Source organism: Dermochelys coriacea, chromosome 1 (assembly GCF_009764565.3).
Source record: "Dermochelys coriacea isolate rDerCor1 chromosome 1, rDerCor1.pri.v4, whole genome shotgun sequence".
Lineage (NCBI taxonomy): Eukaryota > Metazoa > Chordata > Testudines > Dermochelyidae > Dermochelys > Dermochelys coriacea.
This window is the reverse complement of record NC_050068.2, coordinates 261,974,084-261,987,175: the sequence shown is the minus strand read 5'-3', so window position 1 is coordinate 261,987,175 and position 13,092 is coordinate 261,974,084. Positions and strand designations below refer to the sequence as shown.

At 44.4% G+C, this 13,092-nt stretch overlaps 1 protein-coding gene across 13 annotated transcripts in view; it reads right to left on the bottom strand.

The window, feature by feature from the left end:
- Positions 1-1,682: 1,682 nt before the first annotated feature.
- The window catches only part of MEI1 (meiotic double-stranded break formation protein 1), a 66,010-nt gene continuing 54,600 nt past the window's right edge, over positions 1,683-13,092 (bottom strand). For 5 of the 13 annotated variants that reach the window (XM_043490698.1, XM_043490730.1, XM_038384530.2 and 2 more), the window contains 3 exons: positions 4,851-4,957; positions 4,007-4,138; positions 1,683-3,574 (listed from right to left, as the gene is read on the bottom strand). In XM_043490698.1, coding sequence (XP_043346633.1) covers positions 3,335-3,574; positions 4,007-4,138; positions 4,851-4,957 — 479 coding nt within the window. In that variant the 3' untranslated portion in view covers positions 1,683-3,334. Of the gene's footprint in view, positions 3,575-4,006; positions 4,139-4,850; positions 4,958-11,138; positions 11,235-13,092 lie in introns of those variants that run through there. The other 8 variants (XM_043490725.1, XM_043490721.1, XM_043490714.1 and 5 more) reach the window with 4 other exon arrangements.

The following is a 13,092-nucleotide window of genomic DNA, read 5'->3' as shown; positions in this document are numbered from 1 at the left end:
GCAGTAGCCGGACATTCCAAACTCAGCCCTTTCCAGGATGGAATACGCTGCTTCCAGACGTTGGCGCCCAGGAAAACTTCCTGTTACTCATCCCCGTTACTCTTTTTCTGATGGATTTATGTCATTGACGTTCCTCTACCAAGCGGAAACTAGGCATCAGCTGCTGGCTCTCTTTGCAAATGGACACAATCAGGCTGAGCCACTGGGCGTGCGTTAGGAGATCCTCCACCGAAAAACAAAGGCGTGATTCGGATTCGAATGCAGCTTGCTGTGGCCACAGTGAAGACTACTGACCACTATACGATCACAGCCAGCCGCCAGGTGACACAGCAACTGAATGGGAACTGCTCCCTTCTGTGCTCTTGGGGCAGCTGCCAACCTCACCTACGGCCACAGCTATTTCTCAAGTCTCCCCATTACTGTCACGGTTAAAATCGTAACAAAAGGGAAAAAAGACAGGAGGCCAGCCTGCTGCCTGTCCGCTTTTCTCTCTTCTTCACCCCTTGACCAGTTGCCACTACGTTAGGCTGGGCAATTGGCCTCATGCCCTTGGCCAGAGTATTTCCCTTTGCGACTCTGAAGTATGCCCTGACACATAGGTCTTGAAGCTGGGCCCAGTGGCGGGATGCGATGTGGAGGCTTTTGCTAGGGCAGGGGTGGCCTTGTGGGCTAATTGTCTCTCTGGAGATGAAAATCAACACTTTGTGGGGAGGGAGGGGGGGAACATGAAGGGAAGTCGCCATCGAAGGAGATGAGGAATGTACTGGCCAGGCAATGCATTTCTTTCTCCACATTCAAAAGGTATCACTCTCCCCATCAGGGAATCGAACCCCGGGGTCCTGTGTGACAGGCGGGGATACTCACCACTATACCAACGAGTAAAGGGGCAGGGCTGTGCACTGCATGGCTCTGTGGGATACCAGCTATGGCCAGTTGACACCACACCAGGGGCCCTAGTAGGCAACAACACTGCTTACTCTGTTCTCCTTCCTAAAGGCTTTGGTTGGCTGCAGCAACAGCCCTGGGAAATGCCCTCTGCCTCCTTACATCCGGTTGCCCAACACCTGCCTGGGACCTTTCCCTCACCGACAGTTGTGATGGTGTTTGAGGATGAGAAGAGGGCATTTGAATGGGAAAGAAAATGGATGGTAAGCCAACAGAGTTTTTTCAGGTAGAAGCAATTAACATAAAAGCTTTGGCTGTGGTCAGCAGTAGTAGATAGAGGCTTGTGATGATATGAGTTATGATCCATGACACATTCAGATGCTACCACAGCTTTGGAGAAGAAGTGACTCTTTTACAGACAAGTAGGGAATTGATTTCATTGCATCTACAAGTCTGTCAAGTGGAAGCAAGGGGCTCTGAGAGGAGGCTGTGGAGCCAGGGTTAATGTAAAGGGGTTGCCTTTGTCTTTTTGTGGCCCAGGTCCCCCATCTCTACTATAAGCAGAGAGGAGCTGCCATGCTCTGGCTGAGGTAAGCAGTGCTCATCCTCCTTGCTGATTAGTGTGGTGAGAGCTCCCCCTTCTGTTTCAATCTATTTTAACTGCTGCTACAGGCCGAGACACTGCCTCCCCCCACACATACCACCTGGGAAGTGCTGTGGTGTGCTCCCAATGAATGCAAGTCTGACCTAAAGGGCAGGTTTCAACCAAGCCATTTCTAACAAACGAATGGAAAAAAGAGGGAATGCAAGATTTTATTTTGTGATTGCTTTTCAACAACAGTAAACACATAACTTTTGAAAACCAGCTACCAACCATTTCTGTTATTGTTCCTCTCTAAGCCACTGTCTGGGAAAAAGGGAAGGAATGGTCTTTCTCTGTCCATTTCTTATTTCTCTGCTACACGTGCTCCCTCCTCTTGTTTCAGTCTGCAGTGTGCAAGAGAGACACTGCCACTCCTCCCAGGCATCTGACGTTGATGGCATGAATGGAAAACCAAAGGGAAGGACAAGCCAGGAAAACCCAACTTGCTGTTGTAATTTCCTGTTTGGGCAGTGCTCAACAAATGTTTCTGTGAAGCTACTACGCCTGTCCTTTCCCTAAAACTGGGTTCTGGCTGTGGGGAGGGGAACAGCTTTCCAGACAATGTTAAACTTAAAAACCTGGCTTTCAAGTAGAGGATTCTCGCTCTTCCATATAGTGACCCTCATACTCCTACTCAGATGCATCCAGAATACTTTGTAAAAAACAATGCAAGGATTTATGGGCCCCCCAGCATCGGAAGACCACTTTGCAACAGCCCGGAGGCAAGGAATAAGGGAGATGGCTCACGGCGCTACCCCCTCTACCTGCAAAAAAGACAATTGCAGGGACTCTCGTGTGGAATGGGATCAATAAGTGCAGGTTGAGAACTTTTATTCTGGAGCAAACCTCAGCACCCAACATGGGATAATGGTGGAACCACTCTAGCAGGAATCCCGAGGGTGGTGCCAGCCTCCCAGTGGGGGCTGATCACTAACCAGACAGGGTTTTACTTAGAAGATGGATCCTTAAGGGGCGACTCCCATGTGATTGTCAAATGTAACAGAGATGCTTCACAGATACTGCACTACAGGTGGCTCGCAACAGCATTAGCTTCAGCAGCACTTTGGACAGAGTCCCCTGCCCAGGCACAAGAACAGAGACAGTATCTGGGGCATTAGCTGGCTGAGACAATGCAGTGTGAAGAAGCCAGGCAGGCTAAAGCAGCTAATTTTAGAGAGAAGTAGCCACTTAAGCATATACTCTAGGCTCCCTCATGTATTTCCCAACCCCCAACAAAGGCAATTTTGGGCTAAATGACTCTTCTGGTTGAGAAGAGCTAGTTGCAATTGCTAGCAGTGCCCATCAACTCTGCTTCTAGCTCAGGCTGGGTGGGGGAAATGCTTGACAATGCCACAAGACATGCCTGCCCTTTTAACAAGGGCTAACAATAATACCTAGTCCTTGCATAACCGTGGTTGTTTTCAAAGTGCTTTACAAGCATCCAGTTATCTTTTTGTCACCTCTGTGAGGAAGGAAAAATGAGTAGCAGCACAGGTTAACAGATGGAAAAACTGAGGCAGACAGAGAAGTTAAATGAATCACTCGTCCTAGGGAGGAGTCAGTGACGGGGCCATGATCAGATATCCCTGGCTCCCAATCCTGTGCTCACTCCTCAAGCTGTCTCTGTCAGGTAGACAAGCATCGTCCCATCAGGACACTGTTCCCAGCACAAGTAGCGAGGGGGTAGGTATCATTAATCCCTTTTCCGCACAATTAGGATTTTTTTTCACCACATGATGCCCCTGGCCAGTTCTTGGCATGAGGGTCTTGGCATCTGCAACAAGTGGAGAGGTACTGAATACATTCTTACTCATTCAATCCTAGCTGGACGATGGCATGGAGCAACAGATTAAATATCACCCCTCGCCCAACTGCTGCGCCTTGCTTAGCAATGTCATTTACCAAGGATGTGCGTCTTGCAAAAGGATACACCATGTCCTGTGGGCTTAGATGGGTCCGGGTCCGGGTCCTGGCTGGGAGGCTCTCCAGCAAGGTCTGAATGGTCCCTTCTTGGGCTGGCTCCATCTCACAACTCCCACTCTGAAGCTGAATACCAAAGGAAAGGGATGATTTCCAGACCAAAGGGCAACTAACTGGTTTGTTCCTTCACATCTCCATCCCTTACTCCCCCCCCTCCCCCATCCATGGCAATGAACATTTGCACTCTTCTTATTACAAAGGGTGAGATTCAGTAGGCAGAGGAGCTCATAGCAACATAAACAATACAATCTGGGCACTGCTTGAAACGTTTTGCTTTCCCGTTCCACAGTTCCTCCCTGACCGCACCAGACACAAACAGCCAAGCTGATCATCTGCAGGATCCTCCCCACCCCATTACCTTCTACCTCACAGAACCCGAAGCGTTTCCCAAATGTCATAGCAAAAACAGAAGAGATTGTTTGCAGGATCCCCTTCTTATAACTTCTTCCCACATTCCCCCATTTCTCTTTTCTTCCTGGGCCTTGCCAGCACTCTTACCTGAAGTAGAAAGAGGCGTAGAGCGTGGGATGTGGCACCAGAAAGCTCTGCTAACTTGGCTTTTGCTGCCTCTTGGAGTATTTGGCTAATTTCACTTTGAGAAATAATATCGCTGCTCCGATATCTCACAAACTTGACAAACAGGAAAAAGGGACATTTAATAACAGAAGTCATACTGATTCCAGCGGTGACTCATCTACAGCTACACAAGGAAACTGCACTTAACCAAAGGTGAGATTTCAAACCAATTTAGTTAAAACAATGCAAAAGGCTGTGCAAACACTCTACTTATGGTTTAAATCAGGCTTAATTCCGTTTAGCGTTAGTTAATTAAGAATCAGTTGAAGCCAAACCAAAATAAGCCAATCCACACAGGGGTTTGCACTGCTTTAACTAAATCCGTTGAAACGTCTGTGCAGGCAAGAGCTCGGCTAGGGAAGGGCAGAGTCTTAGATATTAGCTGCCATCATCTTTCTTTCAACAATATCTTCACACATATTTGACATGTGAGATCAGTGCTTCAACAATACAGTAAAGCAAAGAAAACCACATATTCCCTGTTCCTCTTTTCTCTCCCTGCCCCCACGTATGATGGGAATGTTACACAAAGGAAGAACAGGGTGTATCCACCTAAAGGTCAAAATGTATAGGTGACTTCCCTTCTGCACTTCAAGAATATTAGTTTGTTGTCCAATTATGGACCAACAATACAGGTACAGACTGAAAGCAATGGAAGGGTGCGTGTTGGGAGGTAAACTTATGATGTACCGTCCAATAACTTACACACCTGCATTGCACTAATACACAATTGATTCACAGAACTGTCTATTCCTCCCCTGCTCACCAAAGTCATCAGCCTGAGAATTTCTGGACGAAGGAAGGAGTTCTCGCCACCATCCAGTAGGGTGAAGAGCAGGAATCGATTCCAGGGCTGTGAGACGACATGGAGCGCTGGAGGAGCAAGAAAAACTCATCACAGGTGGTTTTAAAAACTGCAGTGGCAGGGTGCTCTTAGCTAAGAGCACTCCTTCATGCCAAATCCAAATCCTTCTGCGAGACAACAAGCCACTGGAGACAAGAGTGGTATTTGTTTTATATCCCTTCATCAGGGGAGGGTTTATCAGCTAGGAGGCCAAAGGCTTAGCATCTTCAACCACTGCTTTCTGGTTTGGGGCCTCACCCCAGGACTTGAGCTCATAGCTAATTCAGACACTACAGTGAAGTACTGGGTGTGGGGGCTGCAGTATCAGATGAGCCAATCATCTGAGATAGTAAACCCAGTTGCCTTCTCCCCAACTCTGGCATTTGTACAAGTAATAGTTAAACTGATCTCCAGGGGCACTTTTCAGAAAGAGTAGCGGGCTATCCCTAGCCCAGAACTACAAGGGATGCACAGAATTAAGCTGTCTTGCATAATTTTGTATTTTCCCACATAAAAAAACATTTTGTCTAAGAAGTGCTGTAGTTCTGCCTTTTGCTCACCAGAGGCTGCTGTGGCACCAGTGAGCTGTAGCTCACGAAAGCTTATGCTCTAATACATTTGTTAGTCTCTAAGGTGCCACAAGTCCTCCTTTTCTTTTTGCGAATACAGACTAACATGGCTGCTACTCTGAAACAGGACAGCAGTGTTCATGCCAACTGTACTAGTGCCACAGCGGCCTCTGGTGGACACAAGGCAGAACTGCAGCACTTAGGCAAAATGTATTTTATGGGGGGGAAATACAAAATCCTATGCCCAATTCTGCAGAATTCCCCCAGGGGTAGAGTTCATCACAGCACCCTGCCCGCAGTGCCAGGTTTGGACAGAGCAGGGCACACAGGGCTGTTTAGGGGGGGTGCTAGAGACTGGGGTTCAGAATGGCTAGTGAGCAGGACAGAATGAAGCATGGGCTCAGGAGTGTGGGCCTGCAGAGACCCATGGGGATGAGGGGTGTGGGGACAGGGGCAGACGTGCCTGATTGAATGGGAAAGGCTTGGCATCAGCTAGGGTCTGAATGGAGAAGGCTTCCCAGCACCCTAACAATCCTCCCCCCCCCCACAAAAGAAAAACCTCTCATCCACACTCAACAGCCTCCAGGTTCACTCCTAGGCTCCTTCCCTCTCCCTCAGTTCCTCCATTACCCCTGACTTTCCCAAGCCTTTGCACTGCTTCTGACAGGTGCAGGAAATACAGTTCTGAATTGTAATTTAAATGAATTACACAACGTTCTGTATTAATATGCCCCGTAAGGAATCGATTCGTCAAAAAAAAAAAATTACCAGAATCTTTTTTTTTTGGTCTGTATTGTTGCAGACATACTTGCAGACAGATATTTTGAAATAAATTACCAAAATAATTATAACTGGTGTGATTATATTGTGTTATTTTGACAAACAAAATATGCAGATTTTTGCAGAATTTTCAAATATTGTGTGCAGATTTTTTTTTTGGTGCAGAATTCCCTCAGGAGTAGACCTTGTCCACACAAAAGTTTGTAATGGTTTAATAAAACTAGTTTAGTTAAATTGACTAAAACCCCTGTGGACACTTCTATTTCAGTTTTGCTTAAGCATCTTCCTAATCTATTTAAGCTAAATAAGCTTGGTTCAGACCAAAAGGAGCATCCACATAGCCGTCTGTATCCACATAGCTAACTGTTTTAGCTAAATCAGTTTAAAATCATACCTTAAATCAAACCGGTGCAACTGGGTGTGTAAACAAGCTCAGGGCCTCAGAAAAGCTGTACCCCTTTGGTTGTCTCCCCACCTTTTGTAGGTCATTCACCTTCTTACGTTGTAAGCTCTTACACAGGTAGGGAGCATATCTTCCTGTGTATTTCTATGCCACCCAGCACAATGGGACCGCGATCCTAACCTGGGGTTCTGGGCACTACGGCCATAAAAACAGATCCATACTGTTTTCCCCTTTCTTAGAATTCCAAACTAGAACACTCCAAACTCCACAGTTTGTGATATTAGACTGTTGTTGAAATGCTGAAATAGCACGTGATCTGTTTTAATTAATTAATTGCATTTATAATGGGAAAGCAGAATTAAGTCCAGACCAGAAATATATATACTTGGTGCTTTAATAGGGCAAATTTCACAAAGCACTTATGAGCCAAACCAACTGTGAGGAAGAATTTAATATGAAAAGTTTGAATGATAATTGGGAATCATTTAAGAACACTTTACTATAGATGCCCAAAAAGCCACAATCGAGGAAGAAGACAGTACTGATTAAAAATGAACTTGGTTTAGAGGGGAAGTGAAAGCAGCTATAAAAAATAATAATAAAAATATATATAACAAATGGAAAAAGGGGGAACTTGATAGCAATGAATATAAGTCAGAAGTTAGGAACTGTAGAAAATTGATAAGGGAAACAAAGGGACACAAGGAGAAATTTGTAGCCACCAGAGAGAAGGTCAATAAGAAGGAGGTTTTTTTAACTATATTAGGAACAAAAAGAATACTGACAATGGTATTAAGTAAATCAGAAGCAAGAAGCCTGCTAAATAACTAGTGGGGCCCCTGGACGATCAAGATACAAAAGGAGCACTTAAAGACGATAAAGTAATCGCAGAGAAACTAAATGAATTCTTTGCTTCAGTCTTCATGGCTGAGGATGTTAGGGAGATTCCCAAACCTGAGCCGTCTTTTGTAGGTAACAAATCTGAGGAATTGTCACAGACTGAAGTGTCACTAGAGGAGGTTTTGGAATTAATTGAAGAACTTAACAGTAACAAGTCCAGGGACCAGATGGCATCACCCAAGAGTTCTGAAAGAACTCTAATGTGAAATTGCGGAACTATGGTTGGTAACCTGTCCTTTAAATCAGCTACTGTACCCAATGACTGGAAGATAGCTAATGTAACGCTAACATTTAAGAACAGCTCTAGAGGTGATCCTGGCAATTACAGACCATTAAGTCTAACGTCAGTACCGGGCAAATTAGTTGAAATAACAGTAAAGAATAAAATTGTCAGACACATAGAAGAACATAAGTTGTTGGGCAAAAGTCAACATGGTTTCTGTAAAGGGAAATCATGTCTTACTAATCTATTAGAGTTCTTGGGAGGGTCAACAAATGTGGACAAGAGGAATCCAGTGGACATAGTGTACTTAGATTTCCAGAAAGCCTTTGACAAGGTCCCTCACCAAAGGCTCTTATGTAAATTAAGTTGTCATGGGATAAGAGGGAGGATCCTTTCATGGCTTGAGAACTGCTTAAAAGATAGGGAACAAAGGGTAGGAATAAATGGTAAATTTTCAGAATGGTGAGGGGTAACTAGTGGTGTTCCTCAAGGGTCAGTCTCAGAACCAATCCTATTCAACTTATTCATAAATGATCTGGAGGAAGAGGTAAACAGTGAGGTGGCAAAGTTTGCAGACGATACTAACCTGCTCAAGATAGTTAAGACCAAAGCAGACTGTGAAGAACTTCAAAAAGATCTCACAAAACTAAGTGATTGAGCAACAAAATGGCAAATGAAATTTAATGTGGATAAATGTAAAGTAATGCACACCAGAAAAAAATAACCCCAACTATACATACAATATGATGGGGGTTAATTTAGCTACAACTAATCAGGAGAAAGATCTTGGAGTCATCGTGGATAGTTCTCTGAAGACGTCCACGCAGTGTGCAGAGGCAGTCAAAAAAGCAAACGGGATGTTAGGAATCATTAAAAAAGGGATAGAGAATAAGACGGAGAATATCTTATTGCCCTTATATAAATCCATGGTACGCCCACACCTTGAATACTGCATACAGATGTGGTCCCCTCATCTCAAAAAAGATATACTGGCATCGGAAAAGGTTCAGAAAAGGGAAACTAAAAAGATTAGGAGTTTGGAATGGATCCCATATGAGGGGAGATTAAAGAGGCTAGGACTTTTCAGCTTGGAAAAGAGGAGACTCAGGGGGGATATGATAGAGGTCTATAAAATCATGAGTGGTGTGGAGAAAGTGAATAAGGAAAAGTTATTTACTTGTTCCCATAATATAAGAATTAGGGGCCACCAAATGAAATTAATGGGCAGCAGGTTTAAAACAAATAAAAGAAAGTTCTTCACTCAGCACACAGTCAACCTGTGGAACTCCTTGCTTGAGGAGGTTGTGAAGGCTAGAACTATAACAGGGTTTAAAAGAGAACTGGATAAATCCATGGAGGTTAAATCCATTACTGGCTATTAGCCAGGATGGGTAAGGAATGGTGTCCCTAGCCTCTGTTTGTCAGAGGGTGGAGATGGATAGCAGGAGAGAGATCACTTGATCATTACTTGTTAGGTTCACTCCCTCTGGGGCACCTGGCATTGGCCACTGTTGGTAGACGGGATACTGGGCTGGTTGGACCTTTGGTCTGAACCAGTATGGCCATTCTTACGTTCTTATTGGTTTATTACTAGATAAAACTGGTGGAATTATCAATAATAATGAAGAAAAGGCGAGGTCTTCAATAAATATATCTGTTCTGTATTTTGGGCAAAAAACAGATGAAATAGTTTCATCATTAGATAATAATCCATTCCACTACTATCTCTGGAGGATGTTAAACAGAAACTACTAAGGTTGGACATTTTTAAAACACCAGCTTCAGATAACCAGCATCCAAAAGTTTTAAAAGAGCTGGCTGAGAAGTTCGCTGGGCCATTAATATTGATTTTCAGTAAGTCTTGGAGTATGGGGAAATTCCAGAAGACTAGAAGGGTAAACAGAATAACCAGGATAATTGTATGCCAGTAAACCACATTGATCTCAGGCAAGACAATGGAACAGCTGATATGGGACTTGATTAATAAAGAATTAAGGGAGGGTAATGTAATTAATGCAAATCAACTTTTTTCTTTTTTTGGATGAGGTTCTAAGTTTGGTTGATAAAGATCATAGTGTTGACATATTATTCTTAGACTTGTTTAAGGTATTTGATTTGGTACCGCACAGCATTTTGATTAAAAAACTAGAACAATATAAAATTAACATGACACGCATTAAATAGATTATAAATGGGCTGTGTGATGATCTACGCCCCTAGGGTTGGGCAGCATGGCCTAGTGGCCAAAGTCTATAGAGCAGCCCTTAGGTGCAGGGCAGTGTGGCCTAGCGGCCAGTCTATAGGGCAGCCCTTAGGTGCAGGGCAGTGTGGCCTAGCAGCCAGAGTCTATGGAGGTGGGGTGCCCACCAAGGGGTGTGGCAGCCACGGTAGGGGGGCCCGGGCCCACTAGACTCCACCAGGCCCCAACCCAGGGCCCTAACAGTGGTGTAGCAACTTGCCACTGACGCAGCAGGGGGATTCTACCGAAACATGCTGAGATTTCCCGGATGGGAGGTACTACTCCATCACCCTCCCTGGGTCACTTCCTACCAGTGTCTGCATTGGGATCTCCCATGAGATGTCGGATTCTCTGTGGTTAGCTGAGCCTGTCACCTCCAGCAGCTCCTCCAGTCACCAGGGTTCAGGAGGGCCCAAGGAGGCTCTGATTCCCGGCATAGTCAGGGGCTGTGACTGACCCTCCACAGGAGCTTCCCAGACAGGTCCTTCCCCTGCAGCCTCCAGCCCAGAATGAGCTAGGCTTCCTCCCTTTATACTGCTAGAGCATTTGGAGCATGCCCAGTCCCGCCAGCGAGGTGGGACTTCCTCTGTCAATAATATGGGCCTAACCCTGTCTGGGCTAGTGCGGGGTAAGCAGACCCCGTCACAGGCTGACAGGTCTCAAAATGTAATTGGAAATGGGGAATCATCATCAAGCAGATGTGTTTCCAGCAGGGTTCCGTAGGGATGGTTTCTTGGCCCTAGGCTATTTAATATTTTTATCAATGACCTGCAAGAAAATATAAACTTATCACTGATAAAGTTTGCAGACGACACAAAAACTGGGGGAGTGATAAATAATGAAGAGGACAGGTCACTGATTCAGAGTGATCTGGATTGCTTGGTACACTAGGTGCAAGCAAACCATTTTAATATGCATTTTAATATTGCTAAATGTAAATGTATACATCTAGGAACAAAAAATGCAGGCTACATCGACATGATGAGAGTCTCTATCCTGAGAAGCAGTGACTCTGAAAAAGATTTGGGGGTTGTGGTGGTTAATCACCTGAATATCAGTTCCCAGTTCTGTGGCCAAAAGGGCCAATGTGATTCTTGGATGCTTAAACAGGTGAATCTTGAGTTGGAGTAGAGAGGTTATTTTTTCTCTATTTGGCACTGCTGCGACTGCTGCTGGAATACTATGTCCAGTTCTGGTGCCCACGATTCAAGAAGGATGTTGATAAATTGGAGAGAGTGCAGAGAAAAGACAAGAGAATGATTAAAGGATTAGAAGACATACCTTATAGTGACAGGCTCAAGAAGTTCAATCTATTTAGCTTAACAAAAAGAAGGTTAAGAAGTGACGTGATCATAGTCTGCAACTATCTATATGGGGGAACAAATAGTTAATAATGGGCTCTTCAATCTAGCAGAGAAATGTGTAACATGCTCCAATGGCTAGAAGTTGAAGCTAGACAAATTCAGACTGGAAATTAGGTATAAATTTTTAACAGTGAGGGTAACAATTTAACAAGGGTCATAATCACTTCTCCATGATATTTATCCAAAAGATATTGTATAAGGCGTCATATGAAAGCTAATAACATGCTGATTATTAATATCACTGTAAAATGCATGCATTAATGTTATATGTGAAGTTATGAATTCTCTCTAACATGGTTAAGACCAGACAGCCTACCCTAGGGAAAGGTAATAAACAGGTCTGTCCTAGACAAAGGAATGTGGGTTTACCTCAATTTAGATATTAGCAATAAACAAAGCTATCAAGTTAAACCAATGGGGGTTATCCTGATCCTAAACTCAAGAGACAGAGAATTATGATGGCTCCTGCATCCCACAGAAAGACAGGAGACTGAATTGCCAAAAGGCCTTCCTGACTTGTAAGACAAACACAGTTCCCTTGGGGCTACAGGAAACAGAGAGAGATTCCATATCCTTCACCTTAGGAAACAAAGGAACCAAGCAATTTGATCATTGTAATGGATCCTGCCAGAAAAAGCTGGAAAGACAACTGTGGGGGAGAGAGACTATCTTGAACAAAGACTGTATCTTGCTAGATTAAATTTTAGTCTTTTAGATGCCTGTTTTGTATTTGCTTGTAACCATTTCTACCTTTATCCCTTTTTCTTGATATCACTTAACCATAACTTTTGTTTAATAAACTTGTTTTACCTTTACTATAAGCCCATTCAGAGCTGTGGTTGAAGAGAAGATGTGTTTACCCCAGTTAAATTAAAATGTAATGTACTGACTATTTAACAGAGAAGCAAACTTAATATCCTCAGTGAATGTACAAATAGGTGCTGTGCACTGCAAAGAAATGTCACTTTGAGGAGCTGGGTGGCTGGAGTTCACTGATCATTATCTGCTAGGCAAGGTTTGGGCTGGGAGAGCCTTGAGAAGTTTGCTGGTCAGGAAGACAGATTGGTGGGGCAGGGAGCTGACATAATCTAACCTCCAGCAAAGCTCGCTTTTGTGGAGGCAGAGAGGTAACGCAGTGACTCACAGCTCTGGGTGTCCCCAGCAGTGTGTTACACCAGGGTCTGAGATTTGCTGCCTTGGGCTCCTCCTTGCTGGGTGGATATACCCTTTGTGACTGATTCAAATGGGTCATGGAGCAGGGAACTTTTCTGTTTCAAGACTGAAGACAGAGCCCACTGCCCTGTATCAGGAGGCTGAAACTAAGGAAAACCTTCGATTCCACTGGCTCAGCTGTAAAAAAAACTTTTTTGCCATGCTAGCAGAGCGCACTGTGACATGGGGTTCTTGAGTTCAAATTCTGTGTTGAACTCTTGGTCTCTGGGAATACCACCATTATCCCATTTCCCTGTTCCCCTAACCTGGGACCAAAGTGCAACTGGCAACCTACAGGTAAAAGGCTCCATATCCACTTTTGGGCCCCTCAGTCACCTAGTTGTTCTGGCCTCAAGGACTGGAACAAATGCCCTGCAGGTGAAAGGTTCTGAATCCCATTCCCAAGCTATCTAGTCTTTTCAATCATAGCAGACATGAGGATGGGGAACATGATTTTTGTTCTTCTGAAAACCA